Source organism: Anomaloglossus baeobatrachus, chromosome 1, assembly GCF_048569485.1.
Source record: "Anomaloglossus baeobatrachus isolate aAnoBae1 chromosome 1, aAnoBae1.hap1, whole genome shotgun sequence".
Taxonomy (NCBI): Eukaryota; Metazoa; Chordata; class Amphibia; order Anura; family Aromobatidae; genus Anomaloglossus; species Anomaloglossus baeobatrachus.
In genome coordinates, this window is record NC_134353.1 from 79,735,442 (window position 1) to 79,762,533 (window position 27,092).

Below are 27,092 nucleotides of genomic sequence, written 5' to 3' on the forward strand. Positions count from 1 at the left end.
TATATATATGTATATGTGTATGTATGTATGCATGTATGTATGTATATATATATATATATAATAAATATATATATATATATATATATATATATATATATATATATATATATATATATATATATATATATATATATATATATATATATATATATATATATATATATATATATATATAATACACTGCAGGGTCCACTCTGGAGCGCTGCGGGGGGCAGGTGAACGCTGCGGGCGGCAGCGTTAGATCTCCTGCTCCCGCTCATATAATATGCACAGCCACTGTACATCACCGTGGTGCTGGAACCACACCGCAGTGACTGGCTGGGGCAGCGGTGCATATTATGTGAGCCTGCATCCCACTGTGATGGCACATGCCCCCCCTGTGTTAGATATGGCCCCCATGCTGCTGCCATAGGCAGCACAGGGAATGTGTGCAATCCATAGGGGGCCATAGGCAGAACAGGGGAACGTGTGCCAGCACAAGGGGGCTATATTCAATATAAGGGGGCCATATCCAGATTAAGGGGGCTAATTTTAGGATGGGGGACATATACCCTATATGATTTGTTAGACGGACACTGGCATTATAAGATGGGCCCCATTTAACATTAAAAAAAAAAATCTCTTTTCCTTCACCAAATTTGGGGGTGCGTCTTATAATCAGGTGCGTCTTATAAAGCGAAAAATACGATATTTTTTTAAAAAACGTTTTTTTTTGTTTTTTTTTTACATTTTTGTTATTGATTTTATTAGTCCCCTTAGGGTTCACTGCACTGTTTCATTGCTTTTGCTGATCAGAGCGATGTTTCAGTACTGCTCTGATTAGCAAAAATAAAGAGCGCCGGCATTCACAGAAAGTGGGCTATGATAGTGACAAGGGTCCTCAGCTGACTCCGCACTGTCATGAGAACAGATTAGCGCACTTTGATCGAATCACCTGGCCGCCGATGGCAGCGAGGACAGCACGATCCCCACCGGAGAGCATTAGATCGCGCTGTCAGAGTTTGACAGCACGATCTAAGGGGTTAACAGGTGCAAGTGGATTGGAGATCCATCCCCACCTGTTAGCCGCATAGGTCGGCTGATCAGATCAGCACACATGTGCGGGAATAATGCGGGCCCGAGCCCTCATATTAAACGGACAGACATGACCAAGGACGTATTTATACGTCCTTGGTCCTGAAGAGGTTAAAGGAAACTTGTCGCCAAGATAATACTGTTCAATCTGCAGGCATCATATTATGGAGCAGGGGAGCTTAGCGGTTTGAGTTATCATCATTTAATCCTTTGCTCTTTCTGGGGGTTTGCCCAGTGGGCGGTCCCATCAGTGACTGACAGCTTTCCTTGTATACGTGTGCATAGCGAGGCAGCTGTCAGTCACTGATAGGACCGCCCACTGGACAAAACCCCCAGAAAAAGCAGAGGATTAAATGATAACTCAGGTTATACTGAATCTTTTCTCACAAAATTATATCTCGCTCTGCTCAGCTCCTCCTGCTCTAGAATATGATGCCTGCAGATTGAAGTGCATTTTCTTGATGACAGGTTCCGTTGTAAAAAATTCCCAAAAAAACCCTGTTAAAATTTTTTTATTTTCCCCATTAGCTCTTCTAAAGATATCATAACTAATATTTTGGACAGTTTTGTGTAGGATCTAAATGATGATGTGACAACTCCGGGGCGGCTGCAGGCTGCTATTTTTAGGCTGGGGGGCCTCCCAATAATCATGAGTCTCCCCAGTTTGAGAATACCAGACCGCAGCTATCGGCCTTTATCATGGCTGGGTATCAAAATTGTGGAAGGGGAGGGGAAAATGCACACCATTTTTTTAAATTTTTTTAAATAATTTAAAAAAAGCCGAATGTGGTTCCTCCTATTTTGATACACAGCCAAGATAAGCGCACGGCTGGGGGCTGCAGCCTGCAGCCATATGCTTTATCTGTGCTGGGTATCATAATATGGGAGGACCTTACGCCAAATATTTTATTTATTTTTACTGTATGATATAGACTCGCACATAGTGCCTGTGAGTGGTTGCAGGAAGACGCTATCACAGAATAAATTAGAAAAAGAATATATAGGTCCATAGTCATCAAAAAATCTTAATCAAAGTCACCACATTACCGAAAGACTACCCACAATTGATTCTGTATCCAATATTAATATCAATCATGTCCTAATAGACCATAAATTATATTCACTATATATCATTTTATTAGGCTAGGTTCACATTTCCGTTGTTTTGCATCAGTCACATGCGTTGCTTGACGCTTGTGACTGATGCGTTGTACAACGGGTGACAAGAATTGGAATTCATTGTCATGAGAAAGCGGATTCCGTTGTAAAACGTGAGAGAACGATCAGCTGATCGTTCACAATAGCCGGCCGCCGACTTTTGAGAGCGAACAGATGATCTTCTGGCGGCCGGCTAATGAGAGTGATCATCTGATCGCTGTCATTAGCCAGCTGCTGGGTGATCAGCTGATTGCTCAATGAAGCTGGCTGCCGGGTGATCAGCTGATCGTTCTCATTAGCCGGCCACCGGGTGATCAGCTGATTGCTCACAGAAGCCAGCCGCCGGGTGATCAGCTGATTGCTCTCATTAGCCGGCCGCCGGGTGATCAGCTGATCGTTCACAATAGCCGGCCGCTGGCTTTTGAGAGCGAACAGCTAATTCATTAGCCCGCCGCTGGATGCTCAGCTGATTGCTCAATGAAGCCGGCCGCCGGGTGATCAGCTGATCGCTCTCATTAGCCGGCTGCTGGGTGATCAGCTGATTGCTCACAGAAGCCGGGTGATCAGCTGATCGTTCGGCCGCCGAGAGAGAGCATGCGCAGCGAAATCAAAAGGATTCCGCTGCTCAAAAAATGCTACATGCTGCGTTCCTGACGCCCGACGGTCAGTCGTTCCACGACTGATCAGTCGGGCGGCAGATGCAAGGCAGTGTCATCAGTCACAATCCACCGCTCATACAAGTCTATGGGAACAACGGAATCCGCCAAATGGATTGCGTTGTTTATCAGAGTGGCGGATTGTGACTGATCATAAACAACGGAAATGTGGACCTAGCCTTACAGACAGCAAAAAGTGAATCACACAGACAGGAATTATTAAAAGCAACAAGGAAAAGACCGGGCAATGTGATAGAAGCAAGGGTCATATGATAAACATTCACAATATATCAAATTCCTGCATCATTGCATCAGAAAAATGTATGAAAAGTGCAGACAAAGGTTTGTATGACAAAATTCATTTAGAACATTACACAGGGAGTCCCTGGAAATATTGCACAAAAAGTCCCAGTATGAAAAGTGCAATCACATAAATGTCCATGATGCACGTCGCCTATAATATTCAACTGCTGTTAGTGAAACCAACCATATGTACAAAGAATCTTCAATGAATAGGACCTGAAAGTCACATGAAGAGATGTCATGCTTCCTTTTGGGCATGCATGGTGATTGCACAAACCATCCGGAGATTGAATTACCCACCAAGGTTGCATAGGAGACCCTGCAGAACACACTACCCTGCACCTCGACGCACGTTTCGCATCAGCTTCATCCCAGTCAGTGTAACCGGCTGTTTAAATCCCAAAACAGCCATTGCTAACCAGCCTATGGCGGCGCACACCGATCGTCCGAGGCCCATCCCCCGCTGCGTCCAGTGTCCCGGAAGTCACAGTGCGCATACGCGCACCTTGCGAGCATCCGATAGGTCAACAGATACAGGGGGGAGGGGAAATCAGACCGGCCGGCGTGCGCACAGGCTGGAAGTTACAACTGACATCTTGGAACATGGAAAGAGTAAGAGCAAGAAGTCTCTATATCTGAAAACACTCACAATGCATTTACATAGGCACGCCAGCATATATAAACATTAATGTATGTCAGAATGGAGCATTTACTCAGGCAATGTCAGATAAACTCATTATAAGAACATTATAAAATGCATGGAGTGCTTTACAATGGACACTTTCTGCCACCAATAGCAAGTATGTTGAAAGCTGGTTTTCGAGACTCCAGGATACAAATAATGATGGACAGCCAAATCTGAAAACAAAAACAACAAATTAAAACCACGTAAAAGGTAATGACGTATGGCAAAGTGACGCACCCCCTCAGCTGCCTCCATACAATGTCAGGACTAAGAGAACCAACCCATCAGAGAAGAAACTCCCTGAAGCTGACCTTGTCATTAAGCATTTTGGGCTTAGTATCTAATACCGTGATCCACCGGGCCTCTTTTTTTTTTTTATGCAGACCAGTTTTTACATCACCTCCTCTTATCCCTAGATGTAATTTGTCAATTCCCCCAAACATTAAAAGTCGCCAAATACAGTTGTCTGTCTTTGAAATGTCTAGGAATGTTTTTAAGTGCCGCGATTTCTTCAGGTTTTTGGGCCTTCACAGCATTTTTGATGTCACAAATGTGCTCTATACATACCCTAAATTCTTGGGTAGTAAATGAGTCCACATGGGTACTTTTACCCAATAAACAATATTTGAAGAGCGACAATTTATGAAGTGCACAATTTTATATGTCTTTGACTGAACAGTCACAAAAATCAAAAGCCCGGTGTCAGGCTGCCAGCAGGGGGAGCTGGAGTCCTGCAGAGAAAGACACTGCACGGAGCTGAATGAGCAAGGAGGGGAACTCCCAGTGTGTGCTGATGTAGTGTCTGCTAGCATCAGCCGGACAGCTGAAGCTGTGGGGCATGTGGGGGATGGTCAGACAGGTCCAGGTCATACACAACACGGGCAGCAGGAAGACCGGAGGAACTAGCAGAGGAGAAGTCGAGATCAGGCCGAGGTCAGTACCAGAGGAAACAACTGAGTGGGTAGGTAGGAGAGGGGGGAACAACCGGGGCTATTGTGGGGAAGAAGGAGGTGGGACAGAGGAATGGCAGAACGACTAGAGGACAGAACACAGACAGAGGCTTAGGGCACAGAGAGGGAACGGATCAGGATCACACTTACAGGGACCAGGACTCACAGGCAAAGCAGCGATAAGCTTCTAGCCGGCGCTGGTTCACCGGTGATGACCGTATTTAAAGCATCCCAGCTCCGGAAGTGAGGCCCGGGAGAAGGCTCCACCCCCTAGCTATTTGGACTGGGAGGGGAAACCATGACACCCGGTCTATCTGTGGATAGGTGCCACAACCGCCACAAGGAAAGGACCCCCACCTAGGGCCTCTTGACATCATAGATATATGAGACACCTTTGGCGATTAATGACTTTTCACAATCAAGTCTTTTAGAATTTTGGACCTCTTCGGTGTGATGGCCGGTTTATTCGAAGATATATCACTGTCAGAAAGAAGTATAGGCCAATACCTCTATTCTATGTTTGACATTTTCGCACCATTGTGCGTGATATGAGGTGATAAGACGAATAGCGTCATCCGCTTTTTAGGGTGTGATTTCAACAATTCATCACACAGCGTTTTTTAGCTCTCACATAGCCCTGTTGGATAGATTTATCAGAATAATGTCTTGCCCCAAACAGTCTCTTCAGATCAATAGATTGTTTTTCGAACAAAGCATCACTGGAGCAAATCCTACGGGCCCCAAGGAATTGCCCAGTAGGGATTGAATTAATTACCTGGGAAGGATGTGAGGATCTGGCATTAACACTAGAAGTCCCAGGAATTTCAAGCTCCATAGGGTTCCAATGGTAGAAATGACCCCTCTCTGGGACTTCTAGTGTTAAGGAGAGAATTCACCGCCGTTTTTTGCGGAAGAGGTCAGTACATAATACATACATAGTCATTTTCTTTGGAGATCAGTACATCCAGGAATTCAGTCTTCTCAGCACTGGAGGTATAAGTGACATACAGGCTGGGGGAGCGTCTCACTGCAACCAATCACAGAGACCAGGACGGCTGGTGGGCGGGGAAAGCAGTGCATATGCAATGAAGGTAATGAACGGCCCTTGAAGTGAATGGGAGGCTTGGAAGCAGTGTACAGCCACCCCGGAGCCTCCGTAAGTACAGTGCGCCTGCTACAACCCCCCCCTATCCCTTCTACTAACATTTTAGTAGACTTATATGGGGACCGCAATCCGGACCAAATCCGGATTTTAAAAACCAGATAACACGGATCCGCCGGTCCCGGTTATCTGCGAGTGCGCTCATCACTAGTTGTCTCCGATAAAGGAGTTGGTCTAAGTACAATCCCACAGCTACTCTTTATATCCTGACCTGGATTATATAGATTTCATGCTTTCACAGTAATAACCCGTCCTCCGCAGACACTTAACTTTTTTTTTCTTTTTTTCTTCTCTTGTATTTTTATTTCTGCTCTGAGTTTAATGAAAACCATTTCACACAGAGCAATACGAGGGCGTGCGGGCACCGAGGGTCACACCAAGCAATTGTGGACTGTGTTTTCTGAACGGTCTTCCATAGCAAAAAGCAGGTTTGATCAAAGCGATGCAGCGGCCGTACATGTAACGCTCCGCCATCCACGGTGCTGCTATCTGTATTCCACCCATGTAACTACACAGTGATGAGAAAACACTGATTGATACGCCCAGCGTCCTCTCCGTCATGCAGATTTATTGCTCTTTTGCTATTTTCAGATTCCTATTTAATAGATTTGTTGAGTATCACTGCGAAAATGAAAGCAGAGTAGATTTATCTGAGCACATTCGGAGAGAAGATTATATCTGGGCAGCCGGGCGACTCAGTGGTTAGCACTGTTGATTTGCTGCATTGGTTCAAATCCCACCAAGGACAACATCTGCAAGGAGTATGTATGTTCTCCCCGTGTTTGGAGTGTAGGATAAAACCGGAAAACCCAGAGGAAACCCACGCAAAGACATACTCAAAGGGAATATAGATTGTGAGCCCCAATGGGGACAGTGATGATGAGATATGTAAAGCGCTGTGGAATTATTGGCACTATGTAATTAAACATAAATGTGTGCAGTATATGAATACAAATGGGGAGAAATGGGCAGAAAAACCTTTGGCACTTTCTGCTTAAGGCTATGTTCACACACTGCGTTTTTTACCTGCGTTTTTGGTCCGTTTTTGCTGCAGAAATTTCTTGAGAAATTCTTGTAACCTTTCTGCAGATATTCCCCAGCAAAACCTATGGCAAAAAAAATTAGCTGTGCACACACTGCGTTTTTTTTCTTAAGAAAATTCTTTCAGTAGATTTTCTTAAGAAAAAGAATGAGCATGTCACTTCTTTTCTGCAGCTAACTGCGTTTTTTGCCATAGATAATTGGCACAATAACGCAGGGAGCAACCAGCGGTAAAAACGCACCGAAAACGCACCAAAAACGCACCGAAAACGCGGCAAAAACGCAGGTGCGTTTTTGGTGCGTTTTTTAACACAGGTGCACTCTTAAGAAATTTCTTAAGAAAAATCATTTTTCTAGTGTGAACATAGCCTAAAGTGGATACCAATCAATCAGCTCAGAAAGAAGGACCCAATACAGTGGGGAAAATAAGTATTTGATAAACTGCCGATTCATTATTAAATGTATCTCTTTGACCTGATGAAGCTGGTTTATTTACTGTGAAAATCCATGCCATAATGGCTGTATAATTCTATTTCAAAATGTTCCTATCTGATAAACTGGGACTCATTTTGATAACAGGATAATACAGCTAAGAGAGCGACAGTGGGGAAAATAAGTATTTGATACACTACTGACGATTTTGCAAGTTTTTTCACCTACAAAGAATGGAGATGTCACGCTGTATAAAGGGCTAGTAAGACGTAGTACAGCGTATTCCCTAATAGGTGGCAGCAGAGTAGTGAAGGAGAATCAAAGTTACACTGTAACAGAAAGGCAGCTGAAGTACAGCAGAGTAACGTCAGCAGGCAGCTAACAGGCGAACCACCAGGGGCAATAGAGGAGTCAGACAGTCAGGGTCTAGCCAGGAAAGTCAAGTCACTGCAAAGGGAGGATCAATATCAAAGTCAGATAACACAACCAAGTCAGAAGCCGGGAGATCAGGTATGCGGAGGGAAACACAGACAACAGACAGGAGCGGGAAGTCAGGGACCGGGACAGACGGGCGAACGGGGGAGTGTACAGGTCAGGGTACGACAAAAAGTAGTCAGATAAACCAGGAAATCTCACCAGAGCAACTCACAGGCAGCAGACCAAAACTATAACCAGCACCAGAATGCAGGTTCAGAGACCAGATAGCGTTTCCTGAAACCAGAATCAGGCTGATGGGAGTTAAGCCCTGACATGACCAGGCCGGGTCTGTGAAACTCTGGAGGGGAGAATACCGGTCCTGGATCATGACAGGAGAGGTCTGTAATTTTTATCGTAGGTACACTTCAACTGTGGCACATTCCCCCCCAAAAAATACAGAATATCAGACTGCGTGATTTTTAAAGAATTTTGCTTTTTGTTGCCCAAAATAAGTATTTTATCACCTACTTACCAGCAAGAATTCTGGCTCTCACAGCCTGTTTTTTCCCTCACCCTATGACGGCACCACGAGAGAGGATCCGCCCATCCAGGACAGGAAACCTTCAGGTTAAAAAGGGGCGGTCCTCTCGCCGCCTCAGTTTGGTTTCCTGTCCTAGACGGATACCTCTGGATGCGGCCCTGGAGGGCCGTGGATCTACTAGCAAGTCTTGCCCGGTCCCGTCGGGCGGTTCTGGCGGCAGCACGGGTCCTGCCTCGTCCCGTTCGGGTGCCTGGAGGCGCCATGGCGGACCCCCGGGGGTTGCGTCCATGAGCGGGTGCTGCGCATCGGGCGGCAGGTAAGTGCAGCAGCCTGCCGGTCCTTCCTGGGCGGCGGGGCTGCTCGCGGCCGCGTGTGCTGCACACCGCCGCCATCTTGGAGGTGTGTCTTGAGTGCGGGCGTTGCGCATGCGCGGCGGCCGCACCGACCATGCGCTGACGTCGGCGATGACGTCAGAACCCGGAAGTGGGTCTGGAGGCGCGGGGGGGGGGCACGTACTCCAGTGCTCCAGCGCTGGGTTTAAAACCGGAGGTCTGAACTGGGGGACCGTGCTCCAGTCCTCCTACATTACGGAAGTGTTTTTGGCCATTGTAATAGGGCCTTAGGAATATGGACAAGGAGGGGCACCGTGAGGAGGACCGACACTCAGTGCGTGAGTCCTCTTTCCCTCCTGCTGGCAAGAAGGTGAAACCACCGGAGCATCGCAGGAGCGACTCTGGCTCTGATGCCAGCTTATCCAGCAAGCGTTGCACCCGGGCCACTAAACAGACCCGGGATGCATCTGACGGCAAAGGCGCCTCCAGAGGGAAAACTCTGATGAAAGCTCCTTCCCCAGAACCGGTACCGACCCTTCATCTCCTTGTGGGTGAGTGATCTTCGGACATGTGTACCTGTGGTTCATTATTTTTCCTGGTGTTGTGTCTCCCCTCCGTCCCTGTCATGCGTAGGTTAAAAAACCGCGGAAGTGTACTGCCAAAACAAATAACAGGGAATGCGCCCTCTGTACCCGGCAACTGATTCCGTCCTGGTCCAAACGGCTCTGCAAAGACTGTATCCAGCAGACTATTTCAGATGAGACTCCTGGGTTTGCTAGTGATCTTCGTGCCATCATCCGGTCCGAAGTCCAGAGTTCTCTGCAGTCCCTGAAAGAGCCTCCCCGTAAATGGCATAGACAGGCCTCCCCGGCCTCACCATCCAGTCGATCCGAGGGAGAGTGTGGGTCTTCTGGTTCTGCATCCTCTTCCTTTGACAGTGAGGCTGACATCCACCATTGTTTCCCTGTAGAGGGCACGAGCAAATTGATTAAGGCTGTCAGGGACACTATGGGCATTACTGAAGAGAAATTGCAGCCTTCAGTCCAGGATGTCATGTTTAAGGGTATGGAGCATAGAAAGCGCAGGACCTTCCCGGTGGTAGACAAGATACAGGCATTGATCTCCAGGGAATGGAAGAAGCCGGATAAGCGGGGTTCTCTTCCAGGCAGCTTCAAGCGCAAGTATCCCTTTTGAGGACGCTACCTGTTCCTACTGGGATAGGGCACCCAAATTGAATGTGGCAGTGGCTAAGGGGTGCTTCACACACAGCGAGCTCACTGCCGAGATCGCTGCTGAGTCACGCTTTTTGTGACGTAGCAGTGACCTCATTAGCGATCTCGCTGTGTGTGACAATGAGCAGCGATCTGGCCCCTGCTGCGAGATCGCTGCTCGTTACACACAGCCCTGGTTCGTTTTCTTCAAAGGCGCTCTCCCACTGTGACACACAGATCGCTGTGTGTGACAGCGAGAGAGCGACAAATGAAGCGAGCAGGGAGCAGGAGCCGGCGTCTGACAGCTGAGGTAAGCTTGTAACCAAGATAAACATCGGGTAACCAAGGTGGTTACCCGATATTTACCTTAGTTACCAGCCTCTGCAGCTCTCACGCTGCCTGTGCTGCCGGCTCCGGCTCTCTGCACATGTAGCTGCTGTACACATCGGGTTAATTAACCCGATGTGTACTGTAGCTAGGAGAGCAAGGAGCCAGCGCTCAGTGTGCGCGGCTCCCTGCTCCCTGCACACACAGCTAAGCGGTGTGCGCTGGTAACTAATGTAAACATCGGGTAACCATACCCGATGTTTACCTTAGTTACCAGTCTCCGCAGCTTCCAGACGGCGGCTGCGTGCAAGCGCAGCGTCGCTTGCACGTCGCTGCTGGCTGGGGGCTGTTCACTGGTCGCTGGTGAGATCTGCCTGTTTGACAGCTCACCAGCGACCATGTAGCGATGCAGCAGCGATCCTGACCAGGTCAGATCGCTGGTCGGATCGCTGCTGCATCGCTAAGTGTGAAGGTACCCTAAGGCATCAAAGAAGTTTTCCATTCCCTTCGAGGATATGGGATCCTTAAAGGACCCTATGTATCGGAAGGCGGATGTCTTCCTTAAAACCGCATGGGAGTCCTCTACGGGTGCTCTCCGGCCGGCCATTGCATCTACTTGTACGGCACGATCTCTGGCGATGTGGTTGTCCGAATTGGAGGAGAAGCTGAGGGACAAGGTTCCTCGGGATGAGATTATTTCTTCTCTGCCCAGGCTGCAGGGAGCAGCGGCTTTCATCTCAGATGCATCGGCGGATTCCACTCGACTGGCTGCTAAGACTGCAGCCCTTTCTAATGCAGCTCGTCGAGCCTTATGGTTGAAATGTTGCCCGGTGGATCTTCAGGTTAAGTCTAAGCTGTGTTCCACTCCCTGTCAGGGCGAGTTCCTTTTCGATTCGGTTCTGGACGATGTTCTTGAGAAGGCTGGGGACAGAAAAAGGAACTTTCCGGCCCCGTCCTTTCCCTCCTTCAAGCGATCCTTTTGTAAGAAGCAGTTCTCCCGTAAATTCACCCCCAGGAATAGGAGTGCCTGGTCGGATCGCAAGAAGGAAGATAAGGGTTTCTTGTTCAAGCGCCCTTCCCAATCCAAGAAGTCTTCCCAATGACTCCCTTTCCCAGGTGAGGGGGAGATTGACCTACTTTCTTCCAGCCTGGGAACGTTTTTCTTCGAGTCCATGGATTCTCAATATCATCCGATCAGGTCTGACGTTTCCATTCCGCAGTGTTCCTCCCAGGCGCTTTCTCCAGACATCCCCGAGGACGTCTCCGAGCGAACAACATGCCTTTTGAGGGGGAAGTGAAGTCCCTATTGCGCCGGGCGGTCCTGACAGACGTCCCATTGGTGGAAAGGGGAGAAGGGTTCTACTCCCCTCTTTTTCTGGTCGGGAAACCGGACGGCTCCTTTCGGGTCATCATAAACCTCAAAGGTCTGAACAGCCACCTGCAAATCTTGTCCTTCAAGATGGAATCGATGAAGTCCACGATCAAGTCTCTCTACCCGAATTGTCATATGGCTGTCCTGGATCTGAAGGACGCGTATTATCATGTTCCCATCGCTCCTCCCTTCCAGAAATATCTCAGGGTGGCGATGATGGTCGACGGGTCAGTGCGACATCTGCAGTTCAGGGCCTTACCATTCGGCCTGGCAATTGCGCCCCGAATCTTCACGAAGCTCATCCTGGAAATCACTGCCCACCTGCGGGAGGACAGAATTCTCATTATCCCGTATCTCGACGAATTCCTCGTGGTGGGGGATTCGGCGAACCATTGTACTGCCGTCCTTCAGACTGTCTGCTCAAAGCTGGAAGGCCTCGGCTGGATTTTGAACAGGGAGAAATCAAGGTTGCTTCCAGCCTCAGTGCAAGTCTTTTTGGGACATACTTTGGACTCTCTCCTACAGGAATGTCGTCTCCCTCCTTCCAAAGTGGAGAAGATTCGCACTCTGGTGCAGCAGGCGGTGGCGGTTCCGCACATGTCTCTACGGCGGGCTATGTCTCTTCTGGGCTCCCTGACCTCTACTCTCCCTGCAGTCTTATGGGCTCAAGGACATACCAGGGCCCTCCAGTGGGACATTCTGGAGCATCAGTCGTTTCTGGGGGACAACCTGAACAATCGGATTACACTAAGCTCCAGCTCCATCCCCTCCCTGCACTGGTGGCTGGTTCCTGCGCACCTCCAAAGGGGAGTCCCGTGGTCTGTCCCGGTGTCCCGAATTGTGACTACGGATGCCAGTGTGTCCGGATGGGGGGCTCACCTGCTGGGCCATCTGTTTCAGGGTCTCTGGTCGCCAAGGGAGGCAGCTTCCTCCTCCAATATCAGAGAGCTGTTGGCCGTGGAACGGGCACTGACTGGACTCCTCCCTTCACTGACCGGTCACCATACCCGGGTGTTGTCGGACAATCAGGTGACGGTGGCTTATCTGAACCATCAGGGGGGCACAAGGTCCAGGTCCCTTATGTTGATAGCCGAAAGGATTCTGTCCCTAGCAGAAACTCACCTTCTGTCCCTCACTGCTGTTCACATCAGGGGGAAAGACAACCTCACGGCGGATTTTCTGAGTCGCACTCGTCTGCGCGAGGGGGAGTGGGCACTCAACCCGTCAGTCTTCGCCCTCATCACGGCCAGGTGGGGGGTTCCAGTCATCAACCTTTTTTCCACCAAACGGAACAGGGAGGTTCCTCAGTTCTGCTCTCTCAATCCGAAGGAACTTCCGTATGCTGTGGACGCCCTGTCAATCCCCTGGGACTTTCCTCTGGCGTATGCGTTCCCCCCCCGCTGGTACTTCTCCCCTCGGTCCTGAAGAAAATCAGGGACGACGGGGCCAGGGTGATTCTGATTGCTCCCTTCTGGCCAAAGCGACCGTGGTTTTTTTGGCTGGTTCGGATGTCCCTGTCCGACCCGTGGGTCCTCCCAGAACTTCCGAATCTTCTGTCCCAGGGACCTGTGTGCCATCCTCCGACTGTCAAGTTGCACCTGACGGCATGGAATTTGAGAGGGCGTTACTGATCAGTAAGGGGTTTTCCCTCAATTTGGTCTCCACACTGTTAGGTTGTAGAAAGCCTGTGACAACCAAGATCTACTGTAGGACTTGGAAAAAGTTCTTATCTTCCTCGGGTGCTAGTGTGACTGGGGAGGTTCCCATCGGTCCCATCCTGGAGTTCCTGCAGTGTGGGTTGGACAAGGGGTTGGCGGTTAGCACACTCAAGGTCCAGATCTCTGCGTTAGCAGCACTCTACAATTATGATGTCGCGGGGAACCCTTGGGTGGCTCGGTTTGTCAGGGCTAGTTCGCACCAGCGTCCTAGACTGGTAGTCTCTCTCCCCCCTTGGGACCTTAACCTGGTTTTGGGGGCCCTGACGGATCCTCCGTTCGAGCCCCTGGACTCCATATCTGTTAAATGTCTTTCCCTTAAGACGGTCCTCCTGGTAGCCCTGACCTCGGCCCATAGGATTAGCGACATTCAGGCCCTTTCTATTGACCCGCCTTACACTCAAATACTGGACGATGGGGAGGTATGCAGGGTCAGGGCGCAAAACTACCCTAAGGTTGTTTCTCTGTTTCATACGTCCCAGGAGATTTGTATTGCCATCCTTTTACACTAACCCGACGCATGCGGAGGAAAGACGTTGGCATTGCCTGGATGTCCGTCGTTGTCTCATCCAGTATCTTCTTGTCACCAGTTCCTGGAGGAGGGACAAATCTCTTTGTCTCTTTCCAGGGGCCTCAAAAGGGGGTTAAGTATTCCAAATCCACGCTGGCCAGGTGGATTAGGGACGCCATTGAGTTAGCTTACATGGCTAGGGGTGCTGCTGTTCCGGTGGGTCTTAAGGCACATTCCACGCGGGCTGTAGCATCTTCTTGGGCAGAACGGGCGGATGTTTCCATTGCTCAAATTTGTAAAGCTGCCACATGGTCTTCACCCTCGACCTTTTATAAGCATTATAGGTTGGATCTTTCCTTCTCCGACCTCACCTTTTGGGAGACGTGTTCTACAGGCTGTGGTCCCTCCCTAATTTTTTCTTCGCTGTAATTCTCTCGTGGTGCCGTCATAGGGTGAGGGAAAAATACGTAATTACTTACCGGTAATGTGTTTTTTCCGAACCCATGACGGCACCCTTATTTCCCACCCTGCACTGGGGATTGTTGATTGGTTCACCTTCCTTTCTTCCTTCTTCCACACTTTTTTTCTGGTGGTGGCCTTATACTAACCTGTTGTTTTTTTCGGAGGTCCTCTCATGCTCTGTAATCAAACTGAGGCAGCGAGAGGACCGCCCCTTTTTAACCTGAAGGTTTCCTGTCCTGGATGGGCGGATCCTCTCTCGTGGTGCCGTCATGGGTTCGGAAAAAACACATTACCGGTAAGTAATTACGTATTTTTTTTTTTTTTTTTTTTTCAAGAACCTTCAACTTTGCAGTCATTACCTGTATTAATCCCACCTGTTTGAACTTGTTATCTTTATAAAAAACACTTGTCCACACAATCACTCCAACCTCTCCACCATGGCCAAAACCAAAGAGCTGTCTAAGGAAATCACGAACAAAATTGTAGACCTGCACAAGGCTGGGATGGGCTACATGACAATAGGCAAGCAGCTTGGTGAGAAGGCAACAACTGTTGCAGCATTTACTAGAAAATGGAAGAAACACAAGTTGACTGCCAGTCTTACTCAGTCTGGGGCTCCTTGTAAGATCTCGCCTCTTGGGTTAAGGATGATTGTTAGAAAAGTCAGGAATCTGCCCATAACTACATGGCAATACCTGGTCAATGACCTGAAGAGAGCTGGGACCACAGTCTCAAAGATTAACATTAGTAACACACTACACCGTCATGGATTAAAATTTTGCAGGACACACAAAAGCCCCTTGCTCACGCCAGCAAATGTCCAGGCCTATTTGAAGTTTGCCAATGGCCATATGGATGATCCAGAAGAGACATGGGAGAAGGTCATGTGGTCAGATGAGACTAAGTTAGAACTTCATGGTATCAACTCCACTCACCATGAAGAAGGATGAGTACAACCTCAAGAACTCCATTCCAACCGTGAAGGATGGAGGTGGAAACATCATACTTTGGGGAGTGCTTTTCTGCAAAGGGGACAGGACGATTGCACTGTATTGAAGGGAGGATGGATGGGGTCATGTATCACAAGATTTTGGCCAACAGCCATCTTCGGTCAGTAAGAGCATTGGAGATGGCTGAATCTTCAAGCATGACAATGATACAAAACACCCAGTCGGGGCAACTAAGGAGTGGTGCTGTAAGCAGCATTTCAAGGTCCTGGAGTGCCCTGGCCAGTCTCCAGACCTGAACCCAATATAAAAGCTTTGGAGGGAGATGAAACTCAATGTTGCGCAGTGACAGCCCCGAAACTTGAAAGAGCTGGAGAAAATCTGCATGAAGGTGTAGGGCAAAATCCCTGCTGCAGTGTGTGCAAACTGAAAACAAAACTGCTATGTAGGAGGCTTAAAACTGGGTGTGGAACAGTCAATGTCTGCCGCAAAGGTGAGGTTGTGGAAAACAAGTTCATGTCATATGTCTTACACCATGGCAAGAATGAGCACAGCAGCAAGACACAAGGTAGTTCTTCTACTACATCAGCATCAGCAAGGTGTCTCCAAGGTAAAGATTTCAAAGCAGACTGGGGTTTCAAATTGTGCTGTTCAAGGTATTTTGAAGAAACGCCAAGAAATGGGCAACATTGACCTAGCTGCAGTCGGTGGCCAAGGAAACTTGATGCAGCCGATGAAAAACACTGCATGCTTTTGTGTAATACCATAAGGGAAGCGTCTGGCTGTATGTTTAAGCGACTGGCTGTATGTTTAAGCGACTGGCTGTATGTTTCGGGTTGTTTTCCTGCTGCAGAATAAATTTGGAACCAATGTCATTAAGAACAATCTTGAATGTAAAGAACAAGGAGTCCTGGAAGTGATGATCTGGCCCCCACTGAGTCCTGATCTCCTCATTATCCAGTCTGTAGTAGAAACGTGAGCAGAAATCAGGTATATACCGCGCTGATAGTCAATGGTATATTGATATAATCTCTTTATTGTTCGTACAGGTCTACGCGTTTGAGATCTGATGATTGTTCTTTTGATGTCCTGAGGAAGGAGACTAATGTATCTGAAACGCATACAACTGTACGAACAATAAAGAGATTATATCAATATATCAATTGAGTATCAGCGTGGTATATACCCGATTTTATGCTCACGTTTCTACTACATCCTTACACCTCGGGGCTTCAGCTGATACCACTACTGAATGTGCTTCATAGGGGTTGTGACTTGCACAACCTGAAAAGGTGAGTGTACCGTGATCCCTGTGTATTTCATATCCCTACCGGGTAAGACCCTATTGCGCCTTCCACAGCATTTTTCTGACACATCATCTAGTCTATCTGAGATTATATGAACAAAGGGATTTGCACAAGCCTCATACACAGAATATCTGTGGTTACTTCTCCAAGATGTTTACATGTATAAGGGAACTCTGGTACTGCATTACTGCTATATGAAAAAATGAGATTTTTAGTTTATGAATTGGCCAATGCACGTAAGCTCGGAAACCAACGGCAAGGTAATCTCTGTACCTAATTTAAATGCTGCTATCTAGGTTACAAACATCCGTGTCTGGGCAGCTAGACTAGTAAAAATCTAACTTGAAATGCCATTATTTGGACTAACCTCCATGTTTGGGCAGATAGGCTCCTGCTATAAAGGTTATGAACACAGCCTGGTTATAGGGCGCAGTGCTCAGTCAGAAAGAGACTCACTACAAATATTTCGAAAAAACTGACCCGCACATCCTACAAGTGTGTATAGGTACCAGCTGAAAAAACATAGTAACTATAAAATGCATACAGCTGCACACTAAAAAGCCAACAATGTATAAGGGAACTCTGGTACTGCATTACTGCTATATGAAAAAAATTAGATTTTTAATCTGAGTAATGCAGTACCAGAGTTCCATTATACATTGTTAGCTTTTTAGTGTGCAGATATATGCATTTTATAGTTACTGTTTTTTCAGTTAGCACCTGGTCACACTTGGATGAGTGGGTTCGTTTTTTTTTTTTTTAAATATCTCCAAGATGTTTGGCACAACCTCTCTCCTGAGTTCCTTCAAAAATGATGTGGCCGTACAAGTGTACCTAGAAGAATATATGCTGTCTTGCAGGCAAATGGCGGTCACAACATTTATTTTTTTTCACATAAAAAATTAACTATTAACACTTCTCTTTTTTTATTGCATTCTTACTCTGCAACATTTTTTTCACACTTGGCTAAACATTTTGCAAAGTATTGTACGTTACACGGCCAAATATCAAAGCTACAACCCACAAGTCGCAACAAATCTACGCCTTTTAGAATGCAATTTTCCCCTTAGACTTTCCTGGTACGGTCTTTATCATCTCTCCTTTAAATATTAGGGTAGATTTCCATCACTGATTTGTTGTTTTTTTTACATTTGGCTGGGTTAATACGCATCAGCTAGAGATATTTGGGTTGCACTCATGTCCTCTATGTTCATTGTGCAGAACACATCAGAGACGTTGCCGTAGGGCAGGTATAGTAAGACTGATAATTAGGATTGCTAATATGGAGTCCTTTTTTAAAATTTCAACCCATCGGGGGCTATTAGGAGTGATGCAATGTGCTGCAATTAGTAATAACTCAGCATAACAATCCTAAAATTCAGGAAGGAATAGTCAGAACGTGGAAATGTCCCTTCATTCGTCTGCAGCCCTGGGAGACTTGGTTATAGCAGCCGCACAGCTGGAGGCCAGACGGGCACAATGCCGTACAGAAATAACATCACGTAACCCTATAAATATGGATATAGAAAGGTGACCTGCAGGCAAAAATAGACTATGTCGGATCCTCCAGATTCTGATCCTTCAAACGTGAGAGAATCTTTCACTTATAAAACATATCCACAAATATCACTCCAGTAAATCTATGTACTTATCTCTTTTTCTACAGCATGTAAGGAGACCATTTCTACCCAAGTCAAAGAACACCGACTGGCCGTCCTGGACTTCATTGAGGACTATTTAAAAAGTAGGATCACTGATCAGACATTAAAGTTGCGTGGCAAAATGTAAATACTATGTGTATGTGTATAAATGTGTGTATGTGTACATATATATTAGTGACAAATAATTATTTGATCCCTTGCTGATTTTGTAAGTTTGCCCCCTGATAAAGACATGAACAGTCCATATATATTAAGGGTAGTTTAATTTTAACAGTGAGATAAAATCCAGAAAATCACAGTGTATAAATTTATTTGCATTTTGCAGAGAGAAATAAGTATTTGATCCCTCTGGCAAACAAGACTTGATACTTGGTGGTAAAACCCTTGTTGGGAAGCCCAGCAGTCACACGTTTTTTGTAGTTGATGATGAGGTTTGCACTTGTCAGGAGGCATTTTGCTCCACTCCTCTTTGCAGATCATATCTAAATCATTAAGATTTTGCGGCTGTCGCTCAGCAACTCGGAGCTTTAGCTCCCTCCATAAGTTTTCTATGTGATTAATGACTGGAGACTGGCTAGGCCACTCCATGACCTTAATGTGCTTCTTTTTGAGCCACTCCTTTGTTGCCTTGGCTGTATGTTTCGGATCATTGGCGTGCTGGAAAACTCGGCCACGACCCATTTTTAATGTTTTGGTGGAGGGAAGGAGGTTGTCACTCAGGATTTTACGGTACATGGCTCCATCCATTGTCCCATTGATGCAGTGAAGTGGTCCTGTGCCTTTAGCAGAGAAACACAAGCAAAACATAATGTTTCCACCTCTATGCTTGACAGTGGGAATGGTGTTCTTTTGGTTATAAACAGCATTTCTCTTCCTCCAAACATGGCGAGTTAAGGACAATGAACTCAATTTTTGTCTCCTCTGACCACAGCACCTTTTCCCAATCACTCTCAGAATCATCCAGGTGGTCATTGGCAAACTTCAGACGGGCCGGCTGCACATGTGCCTTATTGAGCAGTGGGACTTTGCGGGCACTGCAGGATTTAAATCCGTTACGGCGTAATCTGTTACCAATGGCTTTCTTGGTGACAGTGGTCCCAGCTGACAAATTCCCCCCATGTAGTTTTAGGCTGGTTTCTCACCTTCCTCATGATCCTGGATACCCCACAAGGTGAGATTTTGCATTGAGCCTCAGATCGATGTCGATTGACACTCATTTTGCATTTCTTCCATTTTCTTGCTATTGCACCAACAGTTGTCTCCTTCTCACCCAGCGTCTTACTTATGGTTTTGTAGCCCATTCCAGCCTTGTGCAGGTCTATGATCTCTTCCCTGACATCCTTAGAAAGCTCTTTGGTCTTGCCCATGCTGTAGAGGTTAGAGTCTGACTGATTCATTGAGTCTGTGGGCAGGAGTCTTTTATACGGGTGACAATGTAAGATAGGTGTCTGTAATGCAGGTAATGAGGTGATTAGGAACATCTAAGCGTCTGTAAGGCTGCTTTCACACTACGTCTTTTTAACATGCGTCCTGAACGGTTTTTTGCTGCAAAAGCGGATCCTGCTTTTACAGCAAAAAATGCATGCAAACGCATGTTACTTTGCAGGACCCTGTCACTGGATATTTAGGGGCGGGCATTGGAGTCATGTGATCGGGAGTGAGGGGAACTAAACGTGCCAGACTGGGAGCCGGCATCTGACAGCTGCGAGGCTCGTAACCAAGGTAAACATCGGGTATACTTGCTTGGATACCCGATATTTACTTTGGTTACGAGCGTCTGTAGCTGCTAGGAGCCGGGCTCCCTGCACACGTTACCAACGTAAACATCGGGTAACTAAGATAAGTGGTTACCCGATATTTACCTTGGTTACGAGTGTCCGCAGCTCTCAGGTGGGGGAGAGGGAGGGGGAGAGACAGAGAGAGAGGTAGGAGAGAGGCTGCTTTCACACATCCGGCTTTTGCAATGCGGCACACTCCGGCACTTTGCAGGAAAACCGCAACCGTTTTTTTTTCTGCCGGTTGCGTTTTTCCTGCATAGACTTTAATTAGTGCCGCATTGTGCCGCATGGGCTTGCGTTCGGTCCGGTTTTTGCCGCATGCGGCAGATTTAGCCGATGCGGCGGCCGGATGGAATGTTCCCTGGCACGTTTTTTGCTCCGGCTAAAAAAACCGATGCGGCGCTTTTCCCAATGCATCCCTATGGATGCCGGATGCGGCGCGATGCGGCAAAAACCGCATCCGGCCGCCGCATGCGGTTTTTGCCACTGCGCATGCTCAGTAGCATGCCGCAAGCGGCAAAAACCGGACCGGCCGCATGTAAAAAACTTATGCAAAGGATGCGGTGTTTTCACCGCATCCGTTGCATAGGCTTCACAGCCGGATTGAGCCGCACTGCTCAAACCGGATGTGTGAAAGCAGCCATAGACTGATCACGGAGGCTGGCTTCTGGGCATGCTCAGTAGAGCAAGCAGGATCCTGCCTATCAGCACGCCAGCGTTCACATGCGTTTGCATGCTGTTTAGTCAGGATCCAGCAATTTGCAGAAGTTGGACGCAGCTCAAAAACGCTACAAGTAGCGTTTTTGAAAGATGTTAAAAAAACTGCAAGTCGCTGGATCCTCACTATAACGCACGCAAACGCAGGTGAACGCATGTTAACGCGAGCCCATTGCAAATGCATTGAAATGAAAACGCATTTGCACTGGATCCGTTTCTGCGTTAAAAAAACGTTCAGGACGCATGTTAAAAAGACGTAGTGTGAAAGCAGCCTTAGAGTCAGAACTCTTGATGGTTAGTAGGGGATCAAATACTTATTTCTCTCTGCAAAATGCAAATAAATTTCTATAATTTATACACTGATTTCCTGGATTTTATTTTGGATATTCTATTTCTCACTATTAAAATTAACCTACCCTTAAAATTATAGACTGTTCACTACTTTTTCAGTGGGAAAACTTAGAAAATCAGCAAGGGATACATACTGTGCCTACTATTGAATTGTACATAGGTCATTTCATAATGAAAGCTATGTCCACTGTAAGTACCGGACTTGGTAGCTGCATTTACGGTTGGACACAGAAGTGGTTTTCCACGTCCTAGTGATCTGTGTGAAAGGAACTGGCTGACTGGCGTACCTTAATAGCTGAGCCAACACCATTCTTCATCTATGCAACGGCCATAATGGAGAAGATGCTGCTATACCTAATAAAATGAGCTGTTAGCCAGCCCCCTTCATGTGCTGGGTGCTCCTACTGTGTCACATTCAAGGCTGTAGAGTAGCCGTCAAGACCGATACTGACAGCAGCACATCAGTAAATATTTTTAATGGCAGTATGAGAAAGTTGTGTATGAATCCGTTATAAAACTTACAATATGTGGACAAATGTAGTGGGACACGCATCTTAATTATTGAATTTAGGTTCCTCATTCAGTCCTCTTGCCCCTCGATGTATAACATCCGGCCCCTCATCCCCCCCCTGGCGTATAACAATCTGGCCCCTCACCCCCCCCCCCCATCCCTGGCGTATAACAATCCGGCCCCTCACCCCCCCTGGCGTATAACAATCCGGCCCCTCACCCCCCCATCCCCGGCGTATAACATCCGGTCCCTTATCCCCCCCCCCCCCGGTGTATAACATCCAGTCCCTCATCCCCCCCCCGGTGTATAACAATCCGGCCCCTCATCCCCTCCGGTGTATAACAATCCGGCCCCTCATCCCCTCCGGTGTATAACAATCCAGCCCCTCATCCCCCCCGGTGTATAACAATCCGGCCCCTCATCCCCCCCCGGTGTATAACATTCGGCCCCACATCCCCTCCGGTGTATAATATCCAGCCCCTCATGCCCCCCAGTGTATAACAATCCGGCCCCTCATCCCCTCCGGTGTATAACATCCAGCCCCTCATGCCCCCAGGATATAACATCCAGCCCCTCATGCCCACAGTGTATAACATCCGGCCCCTCATGCCCCCGGCATATAACATCCGGCCCCTCTTGTACATTCCATAACAATTGATTCTCCTGCCACGATGTCTGCCTTTACTAATGTGACAGAACGGCTGGTGTTGCAGAGCTCACTGATACCAGTGCAGTCCTGTAATAAGTTCCACCGGGGTAACCAGGCTTCCTCCTGAATATCCACCGTCACCTGTGAGTGATTATTATTGGAAGGCAGCTGCAGCAATTCAAAGATCAGAGTTACCAAGGAGCAGAGTTCATAAAAGTCATGATCCCTCTATTGACTGTATAACTGCAGAGTCCAGACCTCCTCTGGTAACATCAGCACTAACACAGCGCCTACCTGGAGCTTCATGGCTGAGCAGGTGCAGCAGCCGTACATCACCAAGCACAATGCCGAGCGTCTGGATCGAGTGGTGTAAAGCCGTCACCACTGGACTCTGGAGGAGACATGAATCTGGCGTCTAATGGGCGAGTCTTTGTTTGGTGAATGCCAGAAGAACATTACCTGCCTGCATTGTGCCCACTGTACAGATTGGTGGAGGAGGGATAATGTTATGGCGTTATTTTTCTGTGGTCGATCCCTTAGTTCTCGTGAAGGGAAATCTTAATACTTAAGCACAAGATATGTGGACAATTGTAGCTCCTAGCTTTGCCTGAATAGTTTGGTGAAGGCCCTTTCATGTTCCCCATGCTTGTGCCCTGTGCACAGGGTTCATACAGACATGGTTGGGAGTGTCTGGTGGAAGAATTTGACTAGCTGCACAGATACCAGTCCTCGGCCCCAACATTTGTGGGACAAACTAGAAGGGGAATTATGAGCCAGGCCTGTCCCCCATCATCAGTGTCTAGCCTCCCAAATACTCATCTGGATGAAGGGGCAAAAATTCCCACAAACCTCTCCAAAATGTTGTAGAAAGCCTTCCCTGAAGAGGCAAATCTGTAGTAGGTGCAAATTGGGTCCAACTCTACGTTAATGTGTATGGATGTAAAATGGGAGGTCATTAAAGCTCTGGGAGGTGCATGTGTCCCGATCCATTTGTCCATGTAGTGTAGCTTTATCTTAGTGGATGTGATCATTTTATATAGGTAGTTAGGTGTTGCACGAGCTTAGTGAGTGCTTACAGATGTACAAATCTATAGGGGATAACTATCTTTTACATTTGTTGTGTTTTTTTATATTTTCATTGTGATCAAATCCTGAGATCACACTGTTTTTATATTTCTGGACAGGAGTGTGTAAACTGTACTCCGAACAGCGAGCCATCCGCGTGAAACGTGTGGTCGACAAGAAAAGATTGTGAGTATGGAAGATGGGTAATGTTTTATATTTTCACCCAGCAGCCACAAAATTAGCCCCTTAACAACCTAGGACGTATATATACGTCCTAGGTCTCCCTCCCTGCCTTTGATGTTTCCCCGCACATGTCTTCTGATCTGATCAACCAACATGTGCAGCTAACAGACTCGTTTGGATCTCCGATCCACCTGCACCTGTTAACCCCTTGGATCGAGCTCTCAAACTCAGACCGCGCAATCTATAACGCTCCGGCGGGGATCGCGCTGATTCACGCCGCAATTGGCGGCCCCGTGGTGTGATCACAGGACACTGATGGATTGTCATGACAGTGTAGGGTTAGCTGATGACCCCTGTTGCTGTCATGACTCACTTCCTGTGAATGCCGGCTGACACCGGCACTCACAGGAGATCAGTATTTCTGCAGTTCAGAGGGAGTTAAAGGATCGCTCTGATCAGCAGAAGCAATCTGACAGGGCAGGCTTCAAGTACCCTAGAAGGACTAGTAAAATCAATTTTTTAAAAAAATGTTTTTAAAATATGAATAAATTTAAAAAAAAAAATTAAAGTTTACATCACCCTCCTTTTGCCCCATTGAAAACAAAACAATGAAAGCAGGAAAAAAATGGCTATTCTGGGTCCTAATTGTGGCGACAAGACGATTAGATTTGAGAATATGGAAGGTTTTGTAGGGTTTTCCCTATCTGCAGTATTTGTATCCACTAAAAGTGGTTTAAGGAAGGACAAACAGGGAATCAGCAACAGGATCACGGCCCCCGAGGATCATTAATGCTTAACTCTAGGAAAAAATGTAACACTGGCTATGATAGAAAGTATAACTTGGAGCACTGACTTTTGCCTTGGGTGGGGCTGAGGAGCTGTGGGACGATCAGCGTGCCCACCTCCCAACTATCAAGGCTGTAAGGATCTGCTAATGTCTGGATGACAGATCTCGGAGGACACATCCGGAGGTCTTATGGCCATCCCATCTTTGTTAATGGATAAAAGCTGTTTTGGTGGCACAAAGACTTTACACTATATTAGACAGCCACAGGGAAAGTATAATCAGGAAATGACCATTGTGACTATCAGGTTTGAATTTTGGCAAATTCACACTTGGCTATTAAGCCTAATACTAAACTTGATTATTCCTGCTTTGCGCCGACGACTTTTCAGCAGTCTCATTGCCATCACATTGTTATAAAGAAAGGTAACACCTCTAGATACAGAATCCAGCCCTAACAATAGGTGATGTCACAGCTCAATTCCTCCTCCTCCCTTCAAAAGGACCTTTTTCCATATTGGAGCATGCTTAACATATACAGTGCCTTGCGAAAGTATTCGGCCCCCTTGAATTTTTCAACCTTTTCTCACATTTCAGGCTTCAAACATAAAGATAAAAATGTTAATGTTATGGTGAAGAATCAACAACAAGTGGGACACAATTGTGAAGTTGAACGAAATTTATTGCTTATTTTAAAGTTTTTTTTTTAAAAAAAATAATAAACTGAAAATTGTGCCGTGCAATATTATTCGTCCCCTTTACTTTCATTGCACCAAACTCACTCCAGAAGTTCATTGAGGATCTCTGAATGATACAATGTTGTCCTAAATGACTGATGATGATAAATATAATCCCCCTGTGTGTAATCATGTCTCCGTATAAATGCTCCTGCTCTGTGATAGTCTCCGTGTTCTGTTTAAAGCACAGATGGCATCATGAAGACCAAGGAACACAACAGGCAGGTCCGTGATACTGTTGTGGAGAAGTTGAAACCTGGATTTGGTTACAAAAAGATTTCCAAAACTTTAAACATCCCAAGAAGCACTGTGCAAGCGATCATATTGAAATGGAAGGAGTATCATACCACTGCAAATTTACCAAGACCCAGCCGTTCATCCAAACTTTCATCTCAAACAAGGAGAAGACTGATCAGAGATGCAGCCAAGAAGCCCATGATCACTCTGGATGAACTGCAGAGATCTACAGCTGAGGTGGGATAGTCTGTCCATAGGACAACAATCAGTCGTACACTGCACAAATCTGGCCTTTATGGAAGAGTGGCAAGAAGAAAGCCATTTCTCAAAGATATCCATGAAAAGTGTAATTTAAAGTTTGCCACAAGCCACCTGGGAGACACCAAACATGTGGAAGAAGGTGCTCTGGTCAGATGAAACCAAAATCGAACTATTTGGGCACAATCCCAAACGATATGTTTGGCGTAAAAGCATCACAGCTCATCACCCTGAACACACCATCCCCACTGTCAAACATGGTGGTGGCAGCATCATAGTTTGGATGGAAAGGAAAAAAGTTTCAGCTCACCTGCCAGCCAAACTGCTCAAATCCTTAGGGTGCAAGGGTCCGCTGGTAGGTCCACGCCAGCATAGGATAAGCAACAGCAAAATGGAAGGAAAGGACCCAGCACAAATTCCTTATTGATAAAAAGTTTTTCTTATTCTTTATTGAAGTATTAAAAGCAAAAACAAAAAGGAGACCGAAGATTGGAAACATACATTAAAGCATGGGTGCTCTTAACGCGTTTCGGACTTTAAATAAAAACAAACTAAGTCCTTAGTCATACTATTTGGGCACAATCCCAAACGATAAGTTTGGCTTAAAAGCATCACAGCTGATCATCCTGAACACACCATCCCCACTATCAAACATGGTGGTTGCAGCATCATGGTTTGGGCCTGCTTTTTCTTCAGCAGGGACAGGGAAGATGGTTAAAATTGATGGGAAGATGGATGGAGCCAAATACAGGACCATTCTTGAAGAAAACCTGTTGGAGTCTGCAAAAGACCTGAGACTGGGACAAAGATTTGTCTTCCAACAAGACAATGATCCCAAACATAAAGCAAAATCCACAATGGAATGGTTCACAAATAAATGTATCCAGGTGTTAGAATGGCCAAGTCAAAGTCCAGACCTGAACCCAATCGAGAATCTGTGGAAAGAGCTGAAAACTGCTGTTCACAAACGCCTCCATCCAACCTCACTCAGCTCCAGCTGTTTACAAAGGAAGAATGGGCAAGAATTTCAGTCTCTCGATGTGCAAAACTGATAGACACATACCCCAAGCGACTTTCAGCTGTAATCGCAGCAAAAGGGGGCGCTACAAAGTATTAGCTTAAAGGGGACAAATAATATTGCACGCCCCAATTTTCAGTTATATTTTTTTTTTTTTACAAAAGTTTAAAATAAGCAATACATTTCGTTTCCCTTCACAATTGTGTCCCACTTGTTGTTGATTCTTCACCATAACATTAATTTTTTTATATTTGTTTGAAGCCTGAAATGTGGGAAAAGGTTGAAAAATTCAAGGGGGGCGAATACTTTCACAAGGCACTGTATTTATGTAATAGATAAAGTCTGAGACATTCCATTGCTGCTAACGTCCATGCTGTGACCGCCGAACAATCCCTCCCTCAAGGGGGAGGTGTGTTCGGCGTCATAGCGACGTCACTGCGGCGTCACTAAGTGGCCGCCCAATAGCAGAGGAGGGGCGGAGATGAGCAGTCGGAACATGCCGCCCACCTCCTTCCTTCCGCATTGCCGGTGGAGGCAGGT

General features: G+C 46.7%; 1 protein-coding gene across 1 annotated transcript in view; it reads left to right on the forward strand.

The window, feature by feature from the left end:
* The window catches only part of STX18 (syntaxin 18), a 270,669-nt gene that overhangs the window by 157,615 nt on the left and 85,962 nt on the right, over window positions 1-27,092 (forward strand). The window contains exons 4-6 of the mRNA XM_075332660.1: window positions 18,270-18,347; window positions 23,455-23,521; window positions 24,546-24,577. Coding sequence (XP_075188775.1) covers window positions 18,270-18,347; window positions 23,455-23,521; window positions 24,546-24,577 — 177 coding nt within the window. The remainder of the gene's footprint in view (window positions 1-18,269; window positions 18,348-23,454; window positions 23,522-24,545; window positions 24,578-27,092) is intronic.